A 26,213-nucleotide genomic window follows, 5' to 3' on the forward strand; every position below is an offset into this window, starting at 1 on the left:
GTAGCATTGCAGGCCTACCTAAAGAAACAAGAAACATCACTAATCAACAGTTTATCTTCACACTTAAGGGATCTGGAAAAAGAACAGCAAAATATTCCAAAGGGAGTACAAGGAAGGAGATAATAAAGATCAGAGCGGAAATAAATGAAATAGAAACCAGAAAAACAATACAAAAGATCAATGAATCCAAGAGTTGGTTCTTAGAGAAGATAAACAAAATTGACAAACCTTTAGCCAGACTCATTAAAAAAAAGAGAGAGGACCCAAATTAATAAAATCAGAAATGAAAGAGAAGTGACAACAGACACCGTAGAAATACAAAAAAAATTAAGAAATTACTATGAGCAACTGTATGCCAACAAATTTGACAATCTGGAAGAAATGGACAATTTTCTAGAGGCATACAACCTTCCAAGGCTAACTCAAGAAGAAACAGAAAACCTGAATAGACTGATTACCACCAGGGAAATTGAATCAGTAATCAACAATCTCCCAACAAACAAAAGCCCTGGACCAGATGGCTTTACAGGTGAATTTTACAAAACGTTCAAAAAAGAATTATCACCTATTCTCCTCAAGCTCTTCCAAAAAATCCAGAAGGAGGGAAGACTCCCAAACACTTTTTATGAAGCCACTATCACCCTGATCCCAAAATCAGACAAAGACACCACAAAAAAGAAAACTACAGGCCGATATCGCTAATGAACATAGATGCAAAAATCCTCAACAAAATATTAGCGAACAGAATTCAGCAATACATTAAAAAGATCATACACCATGATCAAGTGGGATTCATCCCTGGTATGCAAGGGTGGTTCAACATCCGCAAATCAATTAATGTGATACACCACATTAACAAAATGAAAAATAAAAATCACATGATCATATCAATAGATGCAGAAAAAGCATTTGATAAAATCCAGCAGCCATTTATGATAAAAACCCTTAAGAAAGTGGGAATAGAGGATCATATCTCAACATAATAAAGGCCATATATGATAAACCCACAGCTAACATCATACTCAATGGGGAAAAGCTAAAACCATTCCCCTTAAGATCAGGAACAAGGCAAGGTTGCCCACTTTCTCCACTTCTATTCAACATAGTGCTGGAAGTTCTAGCCACAGCAATCAGACAAGAAAAAGAAATAAAAGGCATCCAAATCGGTAAGGAGGAAGTAAAATTGTCATTATATGCAGATGACATGATACTATATATAGAGAACCTTAAAGACTCCTCCAAGAAACTATTAGAGCTGATAGATGAATTTAGTAAAGTAGCAGGATACAAAATTAATATTCAGAAATCAGTTGCATTTGTATATGCCAATAATAAAACATCAGAAGGAGAAATTTAAAAAGTAATCCCATTTATAATTGCTCTAAAGACTACAAAATACCTGGGAATAAATTTAACCAAAGAAGTAAAAGATCTGTACTCAGAAATTTATAAGACACTGAAGAAAGAAATGAAAGAAGATACAACTAGATGGAAATACATACCATGTTCATGGATAAGAAGAATTAATATAGTTAAAATGTCCATACTGCCTAAGGCAATATACATATTCAACGCAATTCCTATCAAACTACCAATGACGTTTTTCACAGAAATAGAACATATAATCCTAAAATTTATATGGGACCATAAAAGACCCCGGATAGCCTCAGCAATCTTGAGAAATAAGAACAAAGTGGGAGGTATAACAATACCTGACATCAAATTATACTACAAGGCTACAGTAATCAAAACAGCATGGTACTGGCATAAAAACAGACACATAGATCAATGGAACAGAATAGAGAGTCCAGAAATAAATCCATGCCTATATGGCCATTTAATCTATGACAATGGAAGCAAGAATGTACGGTGGGGTAAAGATAATCTATTCAATAAATGGTGCTGGGAAACCTGGACAGCACATGCAAAACAATGAAGCTGGACCACCTCCTTACACCATATACAAAAATAAATTCAAAATGGCTTAAAGACTTAAATGTAAGATCTGAAACCATAAAATTCCTAGAAGAAAATATAGGAAGAAACTTCACAGACATTACCCGGAGTAAGATTTTTACTGATATATCCCCTCGCACGAGGGAAGTAAGAGAAAAAATAAACATGTGGGATTACATCAAACTAAAAAGTTTTTCACAGCAAAGGAAACCATCAATAAAACAAAAAGGGATCCTACTGAATGGGAAAAGATATTTGCCAATGATATATCTGATAAGGGGTTAATATCACAAATTTATAAAAAACTCACTCAACTCAACTCCAAAAAACAAACAACCCAATTAAAAAATGGGCAGAGGACATGAAGAGACATTTTTCTAAAAAGGACATACAGATGGCAAACAGACATATGAAGAAATGCTCAACCTCACTAACCATCAGAGAAATGCAAATAAAAACCACAATGAGATACCACCTCACCCCAGTCAAAATGGCTGTCATCAATAAATCAACAAACAAGAAGTGCTGGCGCTGATGTGGAGAAAAGGGAACGCTTGTGCACTGTTGGTGGGATTGCAGATTGGTGCAGCCACTATGGAAAACAGTATGGAGGTATCTCAAAAATCTGAAAATGGAACTACCTTATGATCCAGCAATTCCACTCCTAGGTATCTATCCGGAGAAATCCAAAACTCTAATTCAAAAATCTTTATGCACTCCTATGTTTATTGCAGCACTATACACAATAGCCAAGACATGGAAACAACCGAAATGCCCATCGGTAGATGACTGGATTAAGAAACTGTGGTACATTTATACAATGGAGTATTACACAGCCATAAAGAAGAAAGAAATCTTACCATTTGCAACAACATGGATGGACCTAGAGAACATTATGTTAAGTGAAATAAGTCAGACAGAGAAAGACAAATACCATATGATCTCACTTATATGTGGAATCTAAAGAAAAGAATAAGTGAATGAACTAATCAGAAACAGTTTTGGAGACATAGAGGAAAAACTGAGGGTTGCTAGATGGGAGGGGAGTGGGGATAAGGGGGAAGGTGAGGAGATTAGAAAACAGGAACCACAAGATGGCCACGGGGTTTTCAAAATTAATTTGGGGAATGTAATCAATAATGTTGTAAAGAATTTGTAGGGTATCCGATGGACACTTGTCTCATTAGGGAGACCACCTCAGGGATGATTAGATCCCTGATCACTGCATTGTACACCTGAAGCTGAAGGTGAACAATAGTGAATATCAACTACAAGTTTGTGTGTGTGTGTGTGTGTGTGTGTGTGTGTGTGTGTATATATATACACACACACATATATGTATATATATATGTGTGTATATATATATATATATATGTATGTATGTATGTATGTATGTATATACTTACAAGAAGCAGAGTACAGCATTAGGAATAGAGACAGTGGAAATGTAATGGCTCTGTGAGATTTCAGAGGGATAGTGTATGGGGTGAGGGGGTTTCTTCACGCAGTGTGAGGGATATAAAAGATAAACGTCTAAGTATTACTTTGTCTTGTGCACCTGAAACTATTTAAAAATATTCAAAAATGGCACTCTGATTAAACTGCATTTTACTGCCTGCAGGACACCTTGGATCAGCTTGGTGTTTACTGTAGATTTTACTACCGTGCCACCCAGCTTCTGCCTTCATCAACATGCAAGTTCTTTTCCTTCCCTGCCAGCCAGACAGGCATATGGGTAAGGCAGGTGCTGCCTTTTTTGTCCGTAGTTCTGATGTGAAAAGGGGCAGCACAGTAATTTTAAACTTGATCCAACCTCTTTGTGTCTTACAAAGTTAAACAGCTAAAAGAAATAAAATAAGAAGGCAATGCTTGTGGAATGTACAGTGCGTATTGGTGGTGCGTGACTCATTACAATTCGCCTGCTTGCTTCTCCTGTTCAATCGTTTCTTTTGAAGGCAGTATGCTTTTCTCTTGTATTTCTGTCTTCTTCAATTTTGCCTTACTGAATTTCTCAATCTCAGCCATATCAGGTTTGTCAGACATGGTTGCAAAGGAAGCGGAGCGAGGCGTGCGAACGAGTAGAATCTGATCTTCTCAGTGGCTGTCGCAGAGTGCCAGTATTTTATTATTTTGATGCTGTTGTAAACGGAATTGTTTTCTTAATTTCCTTTTTGAACAATTCATTGTTAGTATGGAAACAACTGATCTTTTTGTGTTGATTCTTATCCAGATCAGTGTTTTTTTATGTATAAATATATACATCCTTGTAATCAACACATCAAGGTAGACAACTTTTTCATCATCCCAGAAAATTTCCAGTCAGTACTCCCCAAACACTACTGTAGAATCTATTAACATGGATTTCATTTGCAAGATTTTGAACTTCATATAATAGATTCAAACAGTATGGCACCCCATTGCTTTTTTTTAATGAACAGAAGTTTATTAGGTGCCTACATGTTGTTAAGTAAATATTCCAGCTATTTGGTAGCTACGCAGAAATATGAAACAGTCCCTACCATCAAAAAACTTAAGTTTTAATAAAAGAAAGAAGTTACTACCACTTGAAGAAGTGACAGTATAGGGTAGATGCACAGTGAACAGGATGGGCAGACTTGGGTCAAAAACATGGCTCTCATGGTCCTGGAATATTTCCTCCAGGAGATCAGATAAGGATGGGAGGATTTCTCAGGTAAAGTGGAAAATGTGCAAGTACATGTACATGCTGAGTTGCTTTGGGGAGCTATAGGGGATCAGTTTTACTGGAGTTTAGCTGTATGGCTTTCAGTCCAATGATGGACAAGCAGGAGTATGTTGTACTCAATGTGGTTTTGAGATGCATTCCTATTATCCCTGGATCAGCAATTTATTCTTGTTATTGCTGAAGAGATTCCATTGCATGATCATGCCAAAATTTGTTTATCCATTCTCTTGTCAATGGGCATTTGAGTTTATTTCCAGGTTTTAGCTTCTGTAAATATAGCTTATGTAAACATTCTTGTTAGGATCTTTGGGAAACATATGGACTCATTTCTCTTGAATATATACCTAAGTATGGAATAACAAGATCATATGGTTAGTGTATGTTCAACTTTAAAAAGAACTGCCAAATCTTTTTTCAAAGTGGTTATATGACCTTGGTATTGTAATTCTTTGTTATTTTGTCCTTTCTGGGGTGTATGGTGATAGCTCATGGTGGTTTTAATTTGCAGTTCCCTGATTACAAATGATATTGAGCATATTTTCATATGCGTATTGGCCATTCAGACATCTTCTTTGGGGGCTACCTATTCAGGACTTTTGACCATGTTTTAAAAAGATATACTATTATTATTTTCTTAATGGAGATACATGATTTTAAGAAGGAATAACTTGAGATATTGTCTTAACCCTTATATTGTAAAATTAGAAGTGATGATCAATTTTCATTTGCTGTTTACAAAGTTAGTAACCTGCAATTTATTTTTTCTACAAGTTTATTGGTGACTATTTTAAAAAAAAGCATTTATGTTGGGGTGGCCGGATGGCTCAGTTGGTTAGAGTGCGAGCTCTCAAGAGCAAGGTTGCCGGTTCAATTCCCACATGGGATGTTGGGCTGTGCCCCCTGCAACTAAGATTGAAAACGGTGACTGGTCTTGGAACTGAGCTGCTCCCTCCACAACTAGATTGAAGGACAATGACTTGAAACTGATAGGCCCTGGAAAAACACACTGTTCCCCAATATTCCCCAATTAAAAAGAATTTTTTTTAAATGTTTATGTTTACATCACTGACTTTTTGGAGTTCTTTGTATTTTCAGGATGAGAGAGAGAAAAATAGAGAGATTGAGATTACTTATTTTCTCCTAGTTTGCAGTTTGTCTTTTCACTTTCTTAATCATGTTTTTTGATAAACGGAATTTTTATTAAGTCTATATTATGTTTTTTTCAATGCTACTTTTCCCTAAATTAGACCAGTGAGAGCCTCTTCAAGTTGCCTCCTGTGTTCTTTTAAAATATCTCGTCAGTTTTTAATGTGCCCTTACTTTCTGACACACAGTGTTCAAAAATTACTGTGTACTTTACCTTTCCTGGAAGGAGTGCTGGTTCGTTTTAATGGGGGATGACCTTTTGAAACAAAGGTATCTGAGCATTAGTTACGCTCATTGCTATTGGTTGTCATTGATTCTAGACTTTCTTAGTGTGCATAGGAGTTCATACCAATACCTCTAATTCCAAATGAAAATTAAAGGTTTTGTTCTCTCCTCCTTTGCATATTTGTACCCTCCACTCAAAGTGTCAACCCTGATTCCCTGAAGCATTAATATATTTATTTGTTCACTCCTACCATAAGATCATTTTTTAAAAGAATTTCTACACCCATACCAGTATCAGCAATAATATTTTAAAGTTCAAAATTTCTATGCAGTTTTTTTGCCCTTAGAATATCCACTGAGTATGCATAGTCAGAGCAGCTGGTACAAAATTTACTTTGATTGTTTTTCATCCATCAGATTATCTATTTGATGTACAGTTAGGCACATTTGTTTCTGATTGTATCCAATTTTAAAGTTTTCCCTCATTTTATAAATTTATGTGTTTGAATATGTAAAACATCAACATAGTTCAAAAATCAACACTATAAAAAAGTAAAGTCAGAGAAGTTCTATACCTTTCACCCCATGCCTACCTACTCTTTTTATGTAAACAATGTCATATGTTTCTACCTTATTATTACTGTATTTCATTTTACAAAAATGAATACATCATTATTACTGTATTTTATTTTACAAAAATGAACTCATCATTATTTTCACAACTCAAAAAATATGAATATATATTTTTTCAGCAATTCCCCTTATTTCTTTCATGAAAGATAGTGTATTATATGTTCATTCTATTATACACTTATTTTTCATTTAACAGTATACCCTGAAAAATCATTCCATGTCAGCTCATATTAGCTCATAGAGGACCTCATTCTTTTTTTAAATTTAATTTTGCAGTAATTATAGATTCATATGAGGCTGCCAAGAATATATAGGAAAGTCTGTGTATCCTTCCCCTTGCCTCCCCCTATGTCAACATCTTATATAACTGCAGTACAATATCAATACTAAGGAATTTGACATGGGTACAATGGTACAATCCACAGAGCTTATTCAAATTTCACCAGTTATACATGCATTCATTTGTGTTTCTGTGTGTTTAGCTTTTTGAAGTTTCATCACATGTAGAGATTTGTGTGACCACCACCACAATCAAGACATTCAACCATAGTATTGCCACAAGACTCCCTTGAGGATGTGGAGAAAACCAAACACTTCTACACTGTTGGTGGGAATGTAAATTCGTATAGCCACTATGGAAAATGTTATAGAGGTTCCTCAAAACTTTAAAATACAATTGCCATATGATCCAGCAATCCCACTTCTAAGTATATACCCGAAGGAAATTAAATGACTATTTTGAAGAGACATCTGCACCCCCATGTTCATTGCAGCATTATTCACAATAGTCAAACATGGAAACAGCCCAAGTGTCTGTCAACAGATGAATAGACAAAGAAAATTTGAATATATGTGTATATATGTGTGTATATATATATATATATATATATATACACACACACATATATATATTTGATTATATATGTATTTGATTATATGTTTTTATATATTTGAATATATATATCACAGAGAAGGTGCCAAAAAATGTATACACATTTTTTATTATTATTATTTATTTTATTTTTTATTTTTTTATTTTATTTTATATTTTATTATATATTAAAATTGCAATAATATATACTGATATATATATTAATAATATATACTGATACAAAAGATGAATACAAGTCACGTTTGACATCTGTAATTACAAGAGGTGCTCAACGTGGTTACCATCAACATAATTTTAGTACAGATTTTTCCTTTCTTAAAATGTGTATACATTTTTTTGGTACTACACACACACACACACACACAATAGAATATTATTCAGCCACAAAAAAGAGGGAAATCATACCATGTGTAACAACATGGATAACCCTTGAGGGCATTATGTTAAGTGAAGTAAGTCAGACAAAGACAAGTAGTGTATGATCTCACTTATATATGGGATCTAAAAATCCTGAACTCTAACAAACAGAAATAGAGAATAGATTGGTGGCTGCACAGGGAAGGGGTACGGGTGGGGAAAATAGGGAAATGTTCTTCAAAGGGTCCCGACTTTCAGTTATAAGATGAATGAGCTCTGGGGATCCACTGCACAGAATGGTGATTGTAGTTTATAATACTGTGTTACATGTTTGAAAGTTGCTAGGAGAGTAGGTCTTAAATGTTCTCACCACATACAGACATGTGCATATGTGCGGGCACTGAATACACACACAAATGGTAACTATGTGAGTTGATGGAAGTGTTAATTGACCTTATAGTAATCATTTCACAGTATATCCATATATAAAACCATGACGTTGTACACTTTAAACTGACACAATGTTGTGTTTCAATTGTGTCTCAATAAAGCTGGAAGAAGATCCCATCAAGTTACCCCTTTATAGCCACCCGTGGTCCCCCACTATCCTTAACACATGAGAACCACTAATCTGTTTTTTGTATCTATGATTATGCTATTTCACAAATGTTGCATGAATGGAATCATGCAATATGCATCTTTTTGAGACTGGATTTTTTTTTTCACTCAGCAGAATTTCCTTGAGGTTTATCCAAGTTGTTGTGTATATTAGTAGTTTGTTCATTATTATTGCTGAGCAGTATTCTATGAAATAGATGTGCCAGTTTATTTAACTATTCATCCACTGAAGGACAGTTGGGTAGTTCCCAGTTTTTAGCTGTAACTAATAAAGCTGCTCTGAACATTGTGTACACGTTTCTTTATCCTCATTCATTTCTGCAGTCACATAAAACTTCACTATGTGGATTTCTTATGTATGGGCATATAGATTGTTTCCAATTTTTTCATATTATAAACAATCTTGCAATAAATAATTTTCTGCATATGTACTTTTGTATTGTTGAAGACGTACCTTCAGAGTAAATTCTTAGAAGTAGGAATGTTGGGTCAAAGAGTAAATGTGAATTTAGATTTTTAGCTATTTCAGTGCTGTGCTAAAGGTGGTTCATACTGGCTTTCAAGAAACAGTTCATACTGTTACACTGCAGGAATTTAGTGAGCTAGTTGTAAAATACAGGCATTAGTAAAAATTAAATCATATAAACTTACCATTAAAATAATATTTAAAATTAAGGTAATAAATATTCTGAACTCATCATTTCCTAATTCTTTTTAACTACAGTTTACTATTAGCTTTGTTCTTTCAGTTATTTATGTTAATTGTAACTATATGGTAGGAAAACTATATAACCATGTGCTAATATGCATCTCTTGCCAGTTTGTGTTCAGTGATTTCACTTTGGTAGCTTGAAATTGGTTATGGTGGGGCAATTTTCACCAAGGAAATCAGCATACACTGAACATCAGGGCTCTTTGGTTTTAGTTTAGGTTTTTTTTTTTTTCTCCTTTCAGGAAACCAGCTATCAAACATTTACCAGCACACCACTGTGTATTTCAAAATTCCCCTTGAAGGAGTCACATCCTTCTGCAGTCTTACCAACTATACATGAGAGTGACTGTTTCCCCACCGCTTCACCAACAGTGTATTGTCACACTTTTGAAGTTTTTCAAACTGATCGATGAGAACTTGTTCCTCAGTGTAGTTTTGATTTGCATTTCTCTTATTGCAAGTAAAGTTGAGCATCTTTTTATAAATTTAAGGGATAACTGTACATATTTTTGTTTACTGTTCATTACTTTTGTCCATATTTCTTACACAGTTTTGATCTTTTTCATTTATTTAATTTATATTTTCATTTATTTCATATATATATATATATATATATATATATATATATATATATATGATGTTAGCCTTTTTTTGCAACATGTAACACATGTTGCAAATAACATTTTTAATAGTTTGTCATTTGACTTTTTACTTATGATTTTTTTTCCATGTAGACTTTTTTATGTAATCCAATTTGTCAATATTTTATTGCATGGGGAGTTTGAATTATACAAGGGTTAACAGTCCTCTCTCATATGGTTTTAATTGGGAGCAATAGATTAAACAAACTCAATTAAATAGACATTAGGTGTCTATTATTTGCAAGATGCTGTGGTGAATACTAAGACAAAAAAGGCATATCCTTCATCTCAAGGGATCCATAATTTCATGTGAAACATAGACCTATACATGAATTTTCTGAACGTGCTATTAATTGTATCTGACTGGTTTCTGTTTGAATTAAACCTCAAACCTAAAAGAGGTATGTAATGCTACACAGTAATTCTATTACATTCCTTTTTAGGCTCACCTTCCCACTTATCTAGATGACTATTTCATATGTTTTTCTCCTTCACCCAAGCTTTTCAACATTTGCTTATATCTGATTACTTTTCTTCTTTCCTCACTGAAAAAGTAACATATGGTTAAAAGCATGAACTTTGAATCAGTACTGACTAGGTGTGAATTGCACCTTCATGGCATTCAGCAAGTTTCTTATCATTTCTGTGTTTCAGTTTCTTCACCTGCAAAAATAGAAATAATAGTACTACTTGCCTGATAAGTATGGATAAGTATGCACATGTGTGTATGTAATGCCTGGCCAATAATAAGTGTCTCTAAGTGTTTGCTATCATCATCATAATCTTCATCTAGGAACTCTCTCATCATCTCATGCCCAAATCTATAGTCCTACCTTTGTCTGTGTTCATATTCTTCCCCTTTCCCTCCTTCTATCAAAGGCAAATTCTTCCATCTGCTCTTCCATTCCCATCTTCTTTCTCCGCTTCAAGAACTTTGCTACTTCAGTTATCTTCTCCATTTTCTACATCATTAATTTTCCCCTTCTTTAGTGGATCATTTCCATGAATATTAGCATGTGTTACTCTTTCCCAGTCTCCCATTTTACAAATAGAAACAACCTTTCTTGACCCCACTTCTACTCTGCTATCACTCCATTTCTCTACATTCATCCTAAGCAAACTCATTATTCACATTTACTTTCTTCAATTTATGGGCTTCTATTTACTCTTCAACCCTCTCCATTCTGGCTTCTTTCTCCTCAACTCAACTGAAAACACTCTTGACACAATCAACAACAAATTCCATGATGTAAAATTCAATGTCTATTGACAATCTGTGTCTTCTTTGGAGAAATGTCTCTTCAGGTCCTCTGCCCATTTTTTTTATTTGGATTGTTTTTGTTGTTGTTGTTGTTGTTGAGTTGTATGAGTTCCTTATGTATTTTGGATATTAGCCCCTTATTGGAGGTATTATTTGCAAATATCTTCTCCCATTTGGTTGGTTGCCTCTTTATTTTGTCTCTGGTTTCTTTTGCTGTGCATAAGCTTTTAAGTTTGATATAAAGTCCCATTCATTTATTTTAGCTTTTACTTCCCTTGCCTTTGAGGTCAAATTCATAAAATCCTCTTTGAACCCAAGGTCCATAAGTTTCTCCTGGCTATTTACCCAAAAAATCTGAAAGCATTTATCCATAAATATATATGTGCTCCAATGTTCATTGCAGCTTTATTTATGGTGTCCAACACATGGAAAAAAACAAAGTGTCCTTCAATACATGATTGGATAGAGAATATGTGGTATTAAGAAAAGACAAAATAGTGCCATTTGTGACAACATGGATGGATTTTGAAATTATCATGCTAAGCAAAATAAGTCAGACAGAAAAATTTGAGAACCGTATGATTTCACTGATATGTGGTATATAAAACTGAAAGCAACAAAAGAACAAGACAAAGAAACGGAAACTCATAGACACAGGCAATAGTTTAGTGGTTACCTGAGGGTAAGGGGGGAAGGCTGTGGTAAAGGAGGGTAAACTAGATCAAATATATGTTAATGGAAGGAGAACTGACTCTGGGTGGTGAACACACAATGTGATATATAGATGATATATTACAGAATTGTACCCTTGAATCCTATGTAACTTTACTAAGAAAGTTGTCACTCCAATAAACAGTATGGAGGTATCTCAAAAATCTGAAAATGGAACTACCTTATGATCCAGCAATCCCACTCCTAGGTATCTATCCGGAGAAATCCAAAACTCTAATTCAAAAAACGTTATGCACGCCTATGTTTATTGCAGCACTATACACAATAGCCAAGACATGGAAACAACTGAAATGCCCATCGGTAGATGACTGGATTAAGAAACTGTGGTACATTTATACAATGGAGTATTATGCAGCCATAAAGAAGAAAGAAATCTTACCATTTGCAACAACATGGATGGACCTAGAGAACATTATGTTAAGTGAAATAAGTCAGACAGAGAAAGACAAATACCATATGATCTCACTTATATGCGGAATCTAAAGAAAAGAATAAGTGAATGAACTAATCAGAAACAGTTTTGGAGACATAGAGGAAAAACTGAGGGTTGCTAGATGGGAGGGGGGGTGGGGATAAGGGGGAAGGTGAGGGGATTAGAAAATAGTCGGTAACCACAAGATGGCCACGGGGTTTTGAAAATTAATTTGGGGAACGTAATGAATAATGTAAAGATGTTGTAGGGCATCCGATGGACATGTGTTCCATTTGGGAGACCACCTCAGGGATGATGTAGATGCCTGATCTCTGCACTGTACACCTGAAGCTGAACAATACTGAAGGCCAACTATGATTTTACTTAAATATATATATATATATATATATATATATATATATATATATAAAAATATATATATATATATATATTTATATTTATATATATATATACATATATATATATATATATATATATATATTTATATGTATATTGTTACAGGAAGCGGAGCACAGCATTAGGAATAGAGACAGTGGAAATGTAATGGCTCTGTGCGATGTCAGAGGGATAGTGGATAGGGGGAGGGGTTTCACACAGTGTGAGGGATATAAATGATAAACGTCTAAGTTTTGCTTTGTCTTGTGCACCTGAAACTAATAAAATTAAAAATAAATAAATAAACTTTAATTTAAAAAAATCAGTGGACCTTTCTTTGTCGTTATCTTAACTTGATGTAAGTAGCATGATGAACAATTTACCTCACTAGTTCTCTTGAAATATTCTTTTCTTTCAGCAACATCACAATCTCCTGTTTTATTTTTTTTGTTTTGTTTCCTACCGCAATAGCTGCTTTAAGTAAATCTCCTTTGTAGGCCTCTCCTCCTGTGCCTTACAAATCTTTGAATTTTTCAGGACCGATTTCTCGGTCCTCTTCTCTTCTTTCTCGACATTCTTTCCCTAAGTAATCTCATCCAATACCATGGCTTTAACTATCATTATGTTCCACTATTCTTCAGTAATTTTCTCCAGCCTATTTTCTTCCACTGACTCCCTAATTCATAGGCCACTGCCCAACTGACATTTTCATTTGTTGTCTAGTAAGTATCTCAAAATAAAAATGTTCAAATTGAACTGTTTATCTCTCCTCTCCAAATCTACCTCCTCTGTGAGTAACCTGAACCTTAGTAACAGGCACTACTTAGTTACTCATATCACAAACTTAATTATCACCCTTGATAACTTCTCCCACATCCAATTTTTTAGTACTCCTTGGCAACTTATCGCCAAACTAAACACTGAATCTGCCCTCTTTTCTTCATATAGCATTTCCTTAGGTTAAGAAGCAGTTATTTTTTTGCTTGGGCTAGTGCAATGGCTTCCAACCTGGACTCCATTTAACCATTCTTGTCCCTATGTTACCCAATGAGAAATCAAAGTAATCATTTTTAAATGTAAATTAAATCGTATTACTCTACTGCATGTGATTCTTAAATGAATTCCCAATGAATTTGAAGAAAAAGGTGTAGTCCTTACCATGTCCCACAAACACTAAGTCTGCCTCTCCAGCCTGACCTCATGCAATTCTTCTCATCCATTGTGCTCAACCCCACATAAACTTTCTTTTAGTTCTTTGACTATACTAAGGTTTTTCCTGTCTTTGTTCCTTTGCATAGCCTATTCTCTTTGCCTGGAATGACCTTCTTGAAAGTCCTCACAAAACTACTTCCTCCCTATCCTGTAAGTCTTAACTTAAATGCATGTCCTCAGTGAGGCCTTTGTTAGCTACCTTATTTAAAATAGAACTTTCCCCTTCTTGATCTGCTTTAGTCTCAATATCAACCCTTTGCACATGTACTTCATATCACTGACTACAACTCTTAGTCAATTTATTTACATATTTGTTATTGCCTGCCTCTTGCAGTAGAATGTATCTTTCATAAGGCTAAGCACTATATCTGTTTTCTTCTGTGTTTTATCTACAGGGCTCAGCAATGTGCCTGGCATATGTTAGGAATGCAAATATTTGTTGAATGAATTGATTAGTAAATTAATCAATGACCAAATAACTAAATAGTTTTGGGTTCCATGATAAGGTTTTTGAACTTTATTGTGCGGGTAATAAAATACTGTGGAATGTATGTACACAGTGGGATGAATGCCAAACCAGATGTAAAAATTAAATGTGGTGGAAGAATAGAAGAGGGAGTTAATTCTACATGGAGAAGAATCAAGAAAGGTTGATGAAAGAGATTATATTTTAAATGAACTTTCAAAAATGGATAGTGCTTGTGCATGTGGAAATAAGGGGAGTAAATGGAAAGTGCAGGGTGTACTTTAATAAAGGAATGCAACCCGATACAGCTTGAAGAATTAGGCATGTCAGATGTTTAGTGAAAGATAAAGCTGAAGATTGTGGAGAGCATTGAGTGCTGAGCTGTGACACAGCCTGAGCGAAGAGGGATGTGATAGATTATCAAATCTTCGTTCATGCTTCCCCCTCAAATTTCTCTTGGTTCTATTCCCTCCTTTACATTCCACACTTCCTTGTCCCTGGTTCTAATCCAAGTTACCTATTGCCTGGACTATTCAAACAACTTACAATTTAGACCCTACTCACCTTCTCCTTCTCCTAATGTTCTTCTACACCAGCTTAATCTTTCTAATGCATAGTTCTGATCATACCATATCCCTCTTTAAGAAGCTTCAGTCATTCTGTGTTGCTTACAGGATAAAATCCATACTTCATAGTGAGGTATTTCAAACTCTACTCCCTCACGCTCCACATCCCCTCACACTCACATCAAGCATTTTAACCTACATTTCCAGTCTCTGTATCTTTTACCTACCCACTTCGTGAATCTTACTTCCACTCACAATGTCCCCTTTGCACATCCTATGTTTTTTCTCCATCTCTTTGCATATAGTTACTTCCTCTTATATAAGTTTTTGCAGTTCCTTTTCTCTCCAGCTGGACATGTCTGACTCCCATCCAGCTGTAACATCTTTTGCACCAAGTTTTTTTTTTTTTTTTTTAACTGCTTTTCCACCTTTCCAAGTTATTAGTAATTTCTCTCTTCAGAATCTCCATAACATGTTATCTGCACCTCTCTTGTGGAGAGGACTTTATTAGCCATTGAGGATACAAAGGTGAATAAAACATAAACTTAATGTTTTCTTTATACTGTGCTATATTTTAAAGATCAGGAATGTGGGTGGCTGTGTGATACAGCCCATTGTAGACAGTCAGCCTGGTTTGATTACTCTCTCCAAAGAATAAACCTCCCTCTTGGCCTCTATGAAAAATGGGCTATACAAATAGCTTTCATTTGAGAAACTAGTTTATATATCATCTTTATACTACTAATAACACTGTAAAAATCTCTTTGGGAGTTTATGTTCTTTCTTCCCCTTTACTGAGAATGTTATAGAACAGAAAGGGTGGGGTCACTGACACTTACTGAACACTTCCTATGTGTCATTTAATCCTCACAATAATCCTATAAAATATATCAGGTTAACCTTCATTTTACACATGAGGCAACTGAAGCATTGAGTGAGTGGATAAATCAGGATGCAAATTCAGTGTAGGAATTGGAGAAGTTGGGATTAAAATATAACAGTCTGGCTCTACAGTGTCCACTACTTAACCACCATGCTACACTACATAGCTACTACTTAATCAGAAATAAATAAAATAGTTCATTAAGGAGGCAAAATTTTAAGGCTTCTAAATAATTTGTAACACTGGTCTCTTTGTAAGAAAGCACTGCTCTGTTATGGAACTGTGAGACAATAATTCCTTATGCAAAAAATGTTTCCAAGGAAGTGACCTGGCATCTTGTTTCATCTAAATCCTGTGAAAACAGTAAGCACACCTGCAAAGTTTAATCAATCAGTCAAATAGTAAACCTTAAGTACATAACATGTGGCCCAATGCTGTAAGGAATAGGACAAAATGAATATGGTTATATAAAAATATTTTACAATATCAGGAGCAATGCATTGAATGGGTTGAAAAATTTTTGAATGAGTGCTAACTCTAGTTGGAGAAGAAACCCAAATATGAACACTTCTGATCTTTTCCCATACCTCAAACAGTGGCCCCCTCTCCCCCAGATAGCACATTCGATCTATGCAAAGGCACTGAATAGCAGATATGCTGAGTTTATCTGTAAAGTCTCTTCTGGATGGCATTGATGTTCACATGACATTGAGACCTGAGTGAGGCTATGAACTTTCCTGGAGAATCAATGAGATTTTGAAGACAAGACCACAGCAGGGACTGAACGCCTAATGTAAGTTAAGCAGAGTTCACTTACTATGGAATCATACAATATGTGGACCTTTGTGACTGGCTTTCTTCACTTAGTATACTGTTTTTGAGGTTCATCCATGTTGTAGCATGCATCAGTACTGTGTTCCTTTTCATGGCTGAGTAACATTCCCTTGTATGTGTGGGTATACCACTTTGTTTATTCATTCATCAATTGATGGAAATTTCTGTGGTTTTAGTTTTTTGAATACTATGAATAATACCACTGTGAACATTCAGGTACAAGGTTTTGTGTGGACATGTTTTTATTTCTCTTGAGTATATATTCACAAGTGGAATGTCTGGGTGCATCATAAGATAATGCTATGTAAAATTTTGAGGAATTTGTGGAATTTTAAAATCCTACTAGGATTTCATGATTCTTTCAATCTCTTCACATCCCTGCCAACCCTTGTTATTATCTAGATTTTTAATTATAGTCTTTCTAGTTGGCATATATTGGTACCTCATTGTAATTTTGATTTGCATTTCCGTAGTGACTAGTGGTGTTGAACATTTTTTTATGTGCCTATTGGCCAGTTCTATATCTTCAATGGAGAAGTATTTATTCACATCATTTGCTCATTTTAAATTGAGTCATTTATCTTTTTATTATTAAACTGTAGGAATTCTTTATATAACCTGGATACGAGTTATTTAACAGATATGTGATTTGCAAATATGTTCTCCCAGTCTGTGTCTTGTTTTTTTTTTTTTTAACTGCTTTTCCACCTTTCCAAGTTATTAGTAATTTCTCTCTTCAGAATCTCCATAACATGTTATCTGCACCTCTCTTGTGGAGAGGACTTTATTAGCCATTGAGGATACAAAGGTGAATAAAACATAAACTTAATGTTTTCTTTATACTGTGCTATATTTTAAAGATCAGGAATGTGGGTGGCTGTGTGATACAGCCCATTGTAGACAGTCAGCCTGGTTTGATTACTCTCTCCAAAGAATAAACCTCCCTCTTGGCCTCTATGAAAAATGGGCTATACAAATAGCTTTCATTTGAGAAACTAGTTTATATATCATCTTTATACTACTAATAACACTGTAAAAATCTCTTTGGGAGTTTATGTTCTTTCTTCCCCTTTACTGAGAATGTTATAGAACAGAAAGGGTGGGGTCACTGACACTTACTGAACACTTCCTATGTGTCATTTAATCCTCACAATAATCCTATAAAATATATCAGGTTAACCTTCATTTTACACATGAGGCAACTGAAGCATTGAGTGAGTGGATAAATCAGGATGCAAATTCAGTGTAGGAATTGGAGAAGTTGGGATTAAAATATAACAGTCTGGCTCTACAGTGTCCACTACTTAACCACCATGCTACACTACATAGCTACTACTTAATCAGAAATAAATAAAATAGTTCATTAAGGAGGCAAAATTTTAAGGCTTCTAAATAATTTGTAACACTGGTCTCTTTGTAAGAAAGCACTGCTCTGTTATGGAACTGTGAGACAATAATTCCTTATGCAAAAAATGTTTCCAAGGAAGTGACCTGGCATCTTGTTTCATCTAAATCCTGTGAAAACAGTAAGCACACCTGCAAAGTTTAATCAATCAGTCAAATAGTAAACCTTAAGTACATAACATGTGGCCCAATGCTGTAAGGAATAGGACAAAATGAATATGGTTATATAAAAATATTTTACAATATCAGGAGCAATGCATTGAATGGGTTGAAAAATTTTTGAATGAGTGCTAACTCTAGTTGGAGAAGAAACCCAAATATGAACACTTCTGATCTTTTCCCATACCTCAAACAGTGGCCCCCTCTCCCCCAGATAGCACATTCGATCTATGCAAAGGCACTGAATAGCAGATATGCTGAGTTTATCTGTAAAGTCTCTTCTGGATGGCATTGATGTTCACATGACATTGAGACCTGAGTGAGGCTATGAACTTTCCTGGAGAATCAATGAGATTTTGAAGACAAGACCACAGCAGGGACTGAACGCCTAATGTAAGTTAAGCAGAGTTCACTTACTATGGAATCATACAATATGTGGACCTTTGTGACTGGCTTTCTTCACTTAGTATACTGTTTTTGAGGTTCATCCATGTTGTAGCATGCATCAGTACTGTGTTCCTTTTCATGGCTGAGTAACATTCCCTTGTATGTGTGGGTATACCACTTTGTTTATTCATTCATCAATTGATGGAAATTTCTGTGGTTTTAGTTTTTTGAATACTATGAATAATACCACTGTGAACATTCAGGTACAAGGTTTTGTGTGGACATGTTTTTATTTCTCTTGAGTATATATTCACAAGTGGAATGTCTGGGTGCATCATAAGATAATGCTATGTAAAATTTTGAGGAATTTGTGGAATTTTAAAATCCTACTAGGATTTCATGATTCTTTCAATCTCTTCACATCCCTGCCAACCCTTGTTATTATCTAGATTTTTAATTATAGTCTTTCTAGTTGGCATATATTGGTACCTCATTGTAATTTTGATTTGCATTTCCGTAGTGACTAGTGGTGTTGAACATTTTTTTATGTGCCTATTGGCCAGTTCTATATCTTCAATGGAGAAGTATTTATTCACATCATTTGCTCATTTTAAATTGAGTCATTTATCTTTTTATTATTAAACTGTAGGAATTCTTTATATAACCTGGATACGAGTTATTTAACAGATATGTGATTTGCAAATATGTTCTCCCAGTCTGTGTCTTGTTTTTTTTTTTTTTTAATTTTATTTTTTTAATGATGTCTTGAAGTACAATTCAAAATTTTAATAAAGCTCAATTTACCATTTTTTTCTTATATGGATTGTGCTCTTCTCTAAAGACGCTTTTTTAAAAAATGCTTTGCCATGTTAGAGTAATAAAGTTTTCTCTTACGTTTTCTTATAAAAATTTATAGATTAACTCCTATAGTTACATCTATGATCCATTTTCAGTGAATTTTGGTACTTATTGTGACACTGTAGTAAAAAAGTTGACCATCCATGTAAGGGTTCATTTCTGGGCTCTCAGTTCAGTTCCACTGAAATCTATATGACCCTTGTTGCGCTAATACCACATTGGTAGCTTATAGTAAGTTTTGAAATCAGGAAGTGTGAGTCCTCCTGATTACTCTTTTTCAAGACTGTTTTAACTATCCTGGGTCTCTTGCATTGCCATGTAAAATTTCACATCAGTGTGTCTATTTCTATTTTAAATAAACTTTCTGGATGAAGGTTATAATTAATTATACTGTGTTGTAAACTTGAAATTTGCCAATAGTATATCTTACGTGTTCTCACTAAGAAAAAACAAAAAGGTGAGGCAATGGATGTGTTAATTAGCTTTATTGTGGTAAAATTTCACAATATATATGTATATCAAATCACCATGTTGTACATTTTAAATATATACAATCTTATTTTTCAATTATGCCTCAGTAAATCTGGGAAGAAAAAGAAGAAAAAGCTTGTTGAAATTTTGAAAGGGATTGCATTCAATTTAGAGATCAATTTGGGGAGAATTGCTGTCTTGAAAATATTGAATTGGCCAACCCATGAATATGGAATGTATCTTCATTTATTTATATTTTGATTTCATTGAACAATATTTTGTAGTTTTCAGTATGTAACACTTTTACTACTTTTGATGAATTTATACCTGAGTATTTTGTTCTTTTTAATGATGTTTTGAATGAAATTATTTTCTTAATTTAATTTTTGGGTTATTCATTGGTATTATTTAGATGCACATTTTAAATAATTGTTTTACTTTTCTTTTTTTTCTGAACTATCTCTTTTATTCCTGTATCTCAATCTTTTTTTTTTTTAATTTACTGGGGTGACAATTGTTAGTAAAATTACATAGATTTCAGGTGTACAATTCTGTATTACATCATCTATAAATCCTATTGTGTGTTCACCACCCAGAGTCAGTTCTCCTTCCATTACCATATATTAGAGTGACATACGGTATTATAATAGTGTCAGGTGTACAACGTAGTAATAAAAATTTATATAACTTATGAGGGTATCACCCTGATAAATCTAGTACCCATCTGACATCACACATAGTTATTACAATATCATTAACTATGTTCCTAATGTTATACTTTACACCCCCATAACTATTTTGTAACTACCAATTTGTACCTCTTAATCCCTTCTCCTTTTCCACCCAGCCCCAAACCCCCTCCCATCAGGCAACCCTCAAAATGTTCTCTGTATCTATACCTTTGTTTCTGTTTTGTTTGTTGTTTTATTTTGTTCTTTAGATTCCACAGATAAGTGAAGTCATATGGCATTTTTTCTGACTTACTCCATTAAGTACAATAACCTCTAGGTGCATTCGTTTTGTTGCAGATGGCAAGATTTCATTCTTTTTATGGCCAAGCAATATTCCATTGTATATATGTACCATCACTTCTTTATCTATTCATCCACTGATGGGCACCCAGGATGCCTCAATATCTTGACTATTGTAAATGATGCTGCAATGAACATATGGTGCACATGTCCCTTTGAAGTAGTGGTTTTGGTTTCTTCAGATAAATACCCAGAAGTAGAATTATTGGGTCCTTCTTTGTCTCTTATTATAGCCTTTGTGTTAAAGTATATTTTTGTCCAGTATACGTATTACTACCCCAACTTTTTCTTTTTTTCATTTTCATTTTAATGAAATATATTTTTCCAACCCCTTGCTTTCACAATCTGTGTGTGTCTTTCGATCTAAAGTGAGTCTCTTTTAGGCTGCATATATAAGGGTCTTGTTTTCTTGTCAGTTCAGCCACCCTATGTCATTTGATTGGAGCATTTAACCCATTTCAATTTAAAGTAAATGTTGATAGATATGTAGTTATTGCCATTTTATTATTCATTTTTTAAAAATATTTTTTCTTCTTCTTTATAAAGAAGTCCCTCTAACATTTCTTGCAATACTGTATCGGTGTTAATGAACTCCTTCAGCATTCTCTCGTCTGGGAAGTTCTTTATCTGTTCTTCAATTCCAAGTGACAGCTTTGCTGGGTAGAGCAATCTTGGTTGTAGGTGCTTGCTTTTCATTATTTTGAATATTTCAAGCCAATCCCTTCTGTCCTATAAACTTTCTGTTGAGAAATCAGCTGATACAACTGTATTTCCCCCAAAATAAGACTAACTGGAAAATAAGCCCCAGCATGATATTTCAGGATGCTTGTAATATAAGCCCTACCCCAAAATAAGTCCCAGTTAAGATCGTCAGCCAGACGGATGCATTTAGTACGTCCGTTGCAACACAAGACGCACATATTAAATTGTAAAATAATATTAATATATAATTAAATATAAATAAACAATATTATTGACTTTGATACTTAAAATAAATTATAATATAAATTATAATTAAGTATTTGTAAATACTCAAGTGGGTGCCTTTCCACAAGAGGTAAATGCCTATGTAAACAGATGAACTCAAGACTTACTGCCGAATGATCAATCAGAGTACAGACACAACACACGAATAACGTGTGCATTTGATAATGAACGGACATGGTTGTATCTAATATGAGTCTTCATAATTCAATATGTCGTGGGTTGTAATGGACGTACTTAGTGCACTTGTGTGAAATAAGGAAATGTTTTCTGAATTTTGGTGCCTGCAACTTTTCGTCACTTTTGTGTGGACCGTCATTCTTAATTGTCATCATTTTTGTTGCCGCACCTGTCTCATAAGTCTTCAATTAACACTCAATTTAATCGTAAATTTAAAGAGAATAAATTTTGACCCCCAGAGAAGACTTGTGCAAAAAGAAAGAGCTATTCTGTCTAGTACAAGAAGGAAATCGTGGAGGTCTCCCGGGACAAGAATCTTATGGCTTTCTGCACAAAGAAGAAGTTTGATCTCTGAATGTTCTGAAAAGGGCCAGCAGAGTACCATAACCTCAGTCAACAGGTGGACGAGGGAAATGCTAAGAAGCCCAAGTGTGGATCAGGTCGGCAACCATTATTTCCTGAGCTGGAAGACATCATCTGTGAATGGATTGCTGACAGGAGAGCAAAGGCTTTGGTTGTGTGCAGGGCTGATATTCAAGCATTTGCCCTTGCAATGGCACCACAGTTAGAAATATCCCCAGAAGAATTCAAAGCATCACAACACTGGCTGGATGGCTTCCTTCAGCGATATGAACTGTCTCTATGATCAACAACACTGTTCAAGCTGGAAGATACTGAAGTTATTAAACGTGCACTTGCATTCAAGTCCTTTGTTGATGGCATCAACTTTTCTAAATACCAACTCTCCAACATGATTGCTGTGGATGAAACTGCAGTGTTCATGGGCCAAGGATCTCAAAAGACAATTAATTAGAGGGGTGCTTCGTCAATCTACATTCCCTCTACTGATTACAAAAGTGCATGTGTTACCTGTATTTTGGCAATTCATCTGGATGGAAAGAAAGCCCCACCTCTAATCATCACTAAGGGCAAGAAAGATAAGGTTGAACGTGTTTCAGGCATTTATGTTCTTGAAACCGAAAAAGCCTGGTGCACACAAGCAGTTATAAGGAAGTGGGTCAATTTAATGCTGCCACTTGTTTTGCAAGGTGGCCAAAGAGGTCTGCTAGTCTGGGATTCAGCCAGCACTCACCACACTGAAGATATGAAGAACTTCCTTGCAGAGAGAAGAATAGATCAAATAATGATTCCTGCAGGAATGACTGCCAATCTTCAGACTCTTGATATTGCAATAAAAAGCCATTCAAGGACCATTTCTCCATGGAAATCAATGACTACATTGAAAATAGAATGGAGAGAAATCAGCGTGGAAACTTTGTGAAGCCTAGCCTGCAAGAGTCGTGACTTGGGTGAAGAATTCTTGGGATAAAATCACTGACAGCTGTGTTGCTAATGCGCTACGAGCAGGCTACATGGACAAGAAGTCCTCATTTAAGGAGAGCTCTATGGCTGGACATGAAACATTGTGGCCAATGGTTCTACAGGAAATGGATTCACAAAAAATTCAAGCAGGAATTTGGGGTTTGGAGAGTTATGAAGATGTTCCAGAAGATGACATGATTGTAGTTGAATAAATGTAGATTTTTGTACATGAATAAATGTAGATTGTTGTACATGAAAAAATAAGACATCCCCTGAAAATAAGCCCTAATGCATCTTTTGGAGCAAAAATTAATATAGGACCCTGTCTTATTTTCCGGGAAATATGGTATTCTGGCAGCTCCCTTGTAGGTAACTGCTTTGTTCTTGCTGCTTGTAAGAGTCTCTCTGTCTTTAACCTTTGGCATTTTATGATATGCCTTGGTGTGGGCCTTTTGGATTCATCTTGTTTGGGATGGTCTGTGCTTCCTGGGCTTGTATGTCTTTTTCCTTCTCCAGGTTAGGGAAGTTTTCTCTCATTATTTCTTCAGATAGGTTTGCAATCCCTTGATCTCTCTCTTTTCCTTCTGGGACCCCTATAATGTAAATGTTGTTACACTTGATGTTGTCCCAGAGAGAGGCCCCTTAAACTATCTACTGTTTGGGGGGTTCCTTTTTCTTCTTGCTGTTCTAATTGGGTGTTTTCTGCTACTTTAACATCTAAATTGCTAATTCTGTCCTCCGTTTCATCTAATGTACTGGTCATTCCCTCTAATGCATTCTTCATTTCAGTTATTGTAGTCTTTGTTTCTGACTTTTTAAAAAATGTTTTCTACCTCCATTTTTATGTTTTCTGTCTCTCTGTTGAAGTTCTCCTTGAAATCATTGAGCACCCTTATGACCAGCATTTGGAACTCTGTGTCTGGTAGATTCCTTGTCTCCAGTTTGCTTTTTTTTTTTTTCTGGAGCTTTGTTGTGTTCTTTCATTTGGGACATGTTTCTTTGTCTCCCCATTTTGGCTTCCTCTCTATTTTCTTTTTCTATGTATTAGGTAAAGCTGCTATGTCTCCCAGTCTTAGCAGAGTAGTCTTATATAGTAGGTGTCCTTTGGGGCCCAGTGGTGTAGTTTCCTGGTCACCTGAGCCAAGTACTTCAGGTGTGTCACTTATGTGTGTTGTGTGTTTCCTCCTATTGTAGTTGAGTATTGGTTGCTGTTTGCACATCAGTGAGAGAGGGATTGACCCTTATGCTGATCAACTGTGAGGACTGGCCATGACTACAGTGGAGAAGTTGTGGTGCAGGGGCTGACTCTACAGAGCAGGATTTGCTTTTGCAGGGACTGGTGCCTGCCCAGTTTGCCCTTTGGGTGTATCACCTGTGGAGACAGCTTGGTGGTGCGCTGGCTTGGTTCAAAGCTCGCTGCCAGGAATGCTGGCCCCAGGGGCTTCTTGGAGAGGCTCCCTCTATAGGCCAAGTTCAGTCTCAGCTTGTACCCTGCCCAGGGCCACCTGGCATTAGCCACAAAGCAATCTGCAGATGGCAGCCACCAGCACTGGACTTGGAGCTTCCTGGGAGAGGCCAAGCAGTGAACCAAGAGTGGCTTCCACTATTGTCGGACTTGGATCTGCTTAGTGTTCTGGCTCCTTGATCTTGGATTTCCCAGCCTCCTGAATTTTCATGCCAAACATTGTGTTATGTGACATCTCAATCTACCACAGACAGAAGTGAACAAATTTTTTCAAGACTTGATTCACTCCCCAGTGCTAGGCACAGAATAAAAATCTAAATACACGATATTTTGTATATTAATCTTGCATCTTGCAACTTTGCTAAATTAATTACTTCAGTAGTTTTGTTATATGTCCCAAGTCACTTATAGATTTTTTTCTTTGCAGATGAAAAAATTGTTTTATTTTTTCTTTCTTGTTGGGATGCTTTGAATATCTTTATTTTTCCTGTCTTTCTTTGGTTTCTCCTTATTGCCCTGGCTAGAATGTCTCGTATAATGTCAAATAGATGTGGCAAAAGTGTAGAACTTTTCCTTGTTCCTGATCTTCAGGGGAAAACATTCAGACCTTCACAGTTAGTAGTATGTTAGTTGTGGGTTATTTGTAGATATATTTTAGCAGTTTGAGGAAGTCGACTTATATTCCTAGTTTGTTGAGTTTTATCACAAAAGACTCTTAGATCTTGTCAAATGCCTTGTTTGCATCTATTGAGATTATTATGCAGCTTTTCTTTATTGTTATTGTATATTACAGGAATTATTTTTTAGTTGTTAAGCTAAAACTTGCATTCATAGTATAAATCCCACTTATTTGTGGTGTATAGTTCTTTTTACACATATTGCTGGATTTGGTTTGATATTTTTTGTTGAGAATTTTTGTGTCTATTCTCATAAGAGATATTGGTCGGTAGTTTTCTTTTCTTGTGATGACTTTGGTTTTGGTATCAGGCTAATGCTGGCTTCATAGGATGAGTTGGGATGCATTCTCTACTCTTCTGGGTTTTTTTTGAACAGTTTATGATGGGCTGATATTATTTAAGTATTTAATAGAATTAACCAAAGAAGTTACCTGGGCCTTGGCTTTTTTTTTAAATTTAGTTGGGCTCGGATATATTTTGAAGATTTTAACCTCTTAAACTGTATTGATTTGTTTTATGGCCTAGTATATAATCTATTCTAGAGAATATTTCATGTATGTTTACAAAGACTATGTATTTTGTAGTCACTGAGTGGACAGTTTTAAATATGTCAGTTAGATTGAGTTAC

At 35.2% G+C, this 26,213-nt stretch overlaps 2 protein-coding genes across 2 annotated transcripts in view; one reads left to right on the plus strand and one right to left on the minus strand.

The window, feature by feature from the left end:
• The window catches only part of IL1RAPL2 (interleukin 1 receptor accessory protein like 2), a 1,389,708-nt gene that overhangs the window by 1,126,260 nt on the left and 237,235 nt on the right, over positions 1-26,213 (plus strand). The gene's annotated exons all lie outside the window — the stretch shown is intronic.
• On the minus strand, positions 3,725-3,999 carry LOC141569695 (thymosin beta-4-like). The gene has a single exon (XM_074323952.1). It carries the CDS (start codon positions 3,997-3,999, stop codon positions 3,865-3,867), a length of 135 nt encoding a protein of 44 aa, XP_074180053.1. The 3' UTR covers positions 3,725-3,864.

This window comes from Rhinolophus sinicus, chromosome X (assembly GCF_036562045.2).
Source record: "Rhinolophus sinicus isolate RSC01 chromosome X, ASM3656204v1, whole genome shotgun sequence".
Classification (NCBI taxonomy): Eukaryota; Metazoa; Chordata; class Mammalia; order Chiroptera; family Rhinolophidae; genus Rhinolophus; species Rhinolophus sinicus.

What these genes read in the sequence shown, in the direction of transcription:
- LOC141569695 (XM_074323952.1), bottom strand. Translation starts at nt 3,999, where the DNA reads ATGTCTGACAAACCTGATATGGCTGAGATTGAGAAATTCAGTAAGGCA.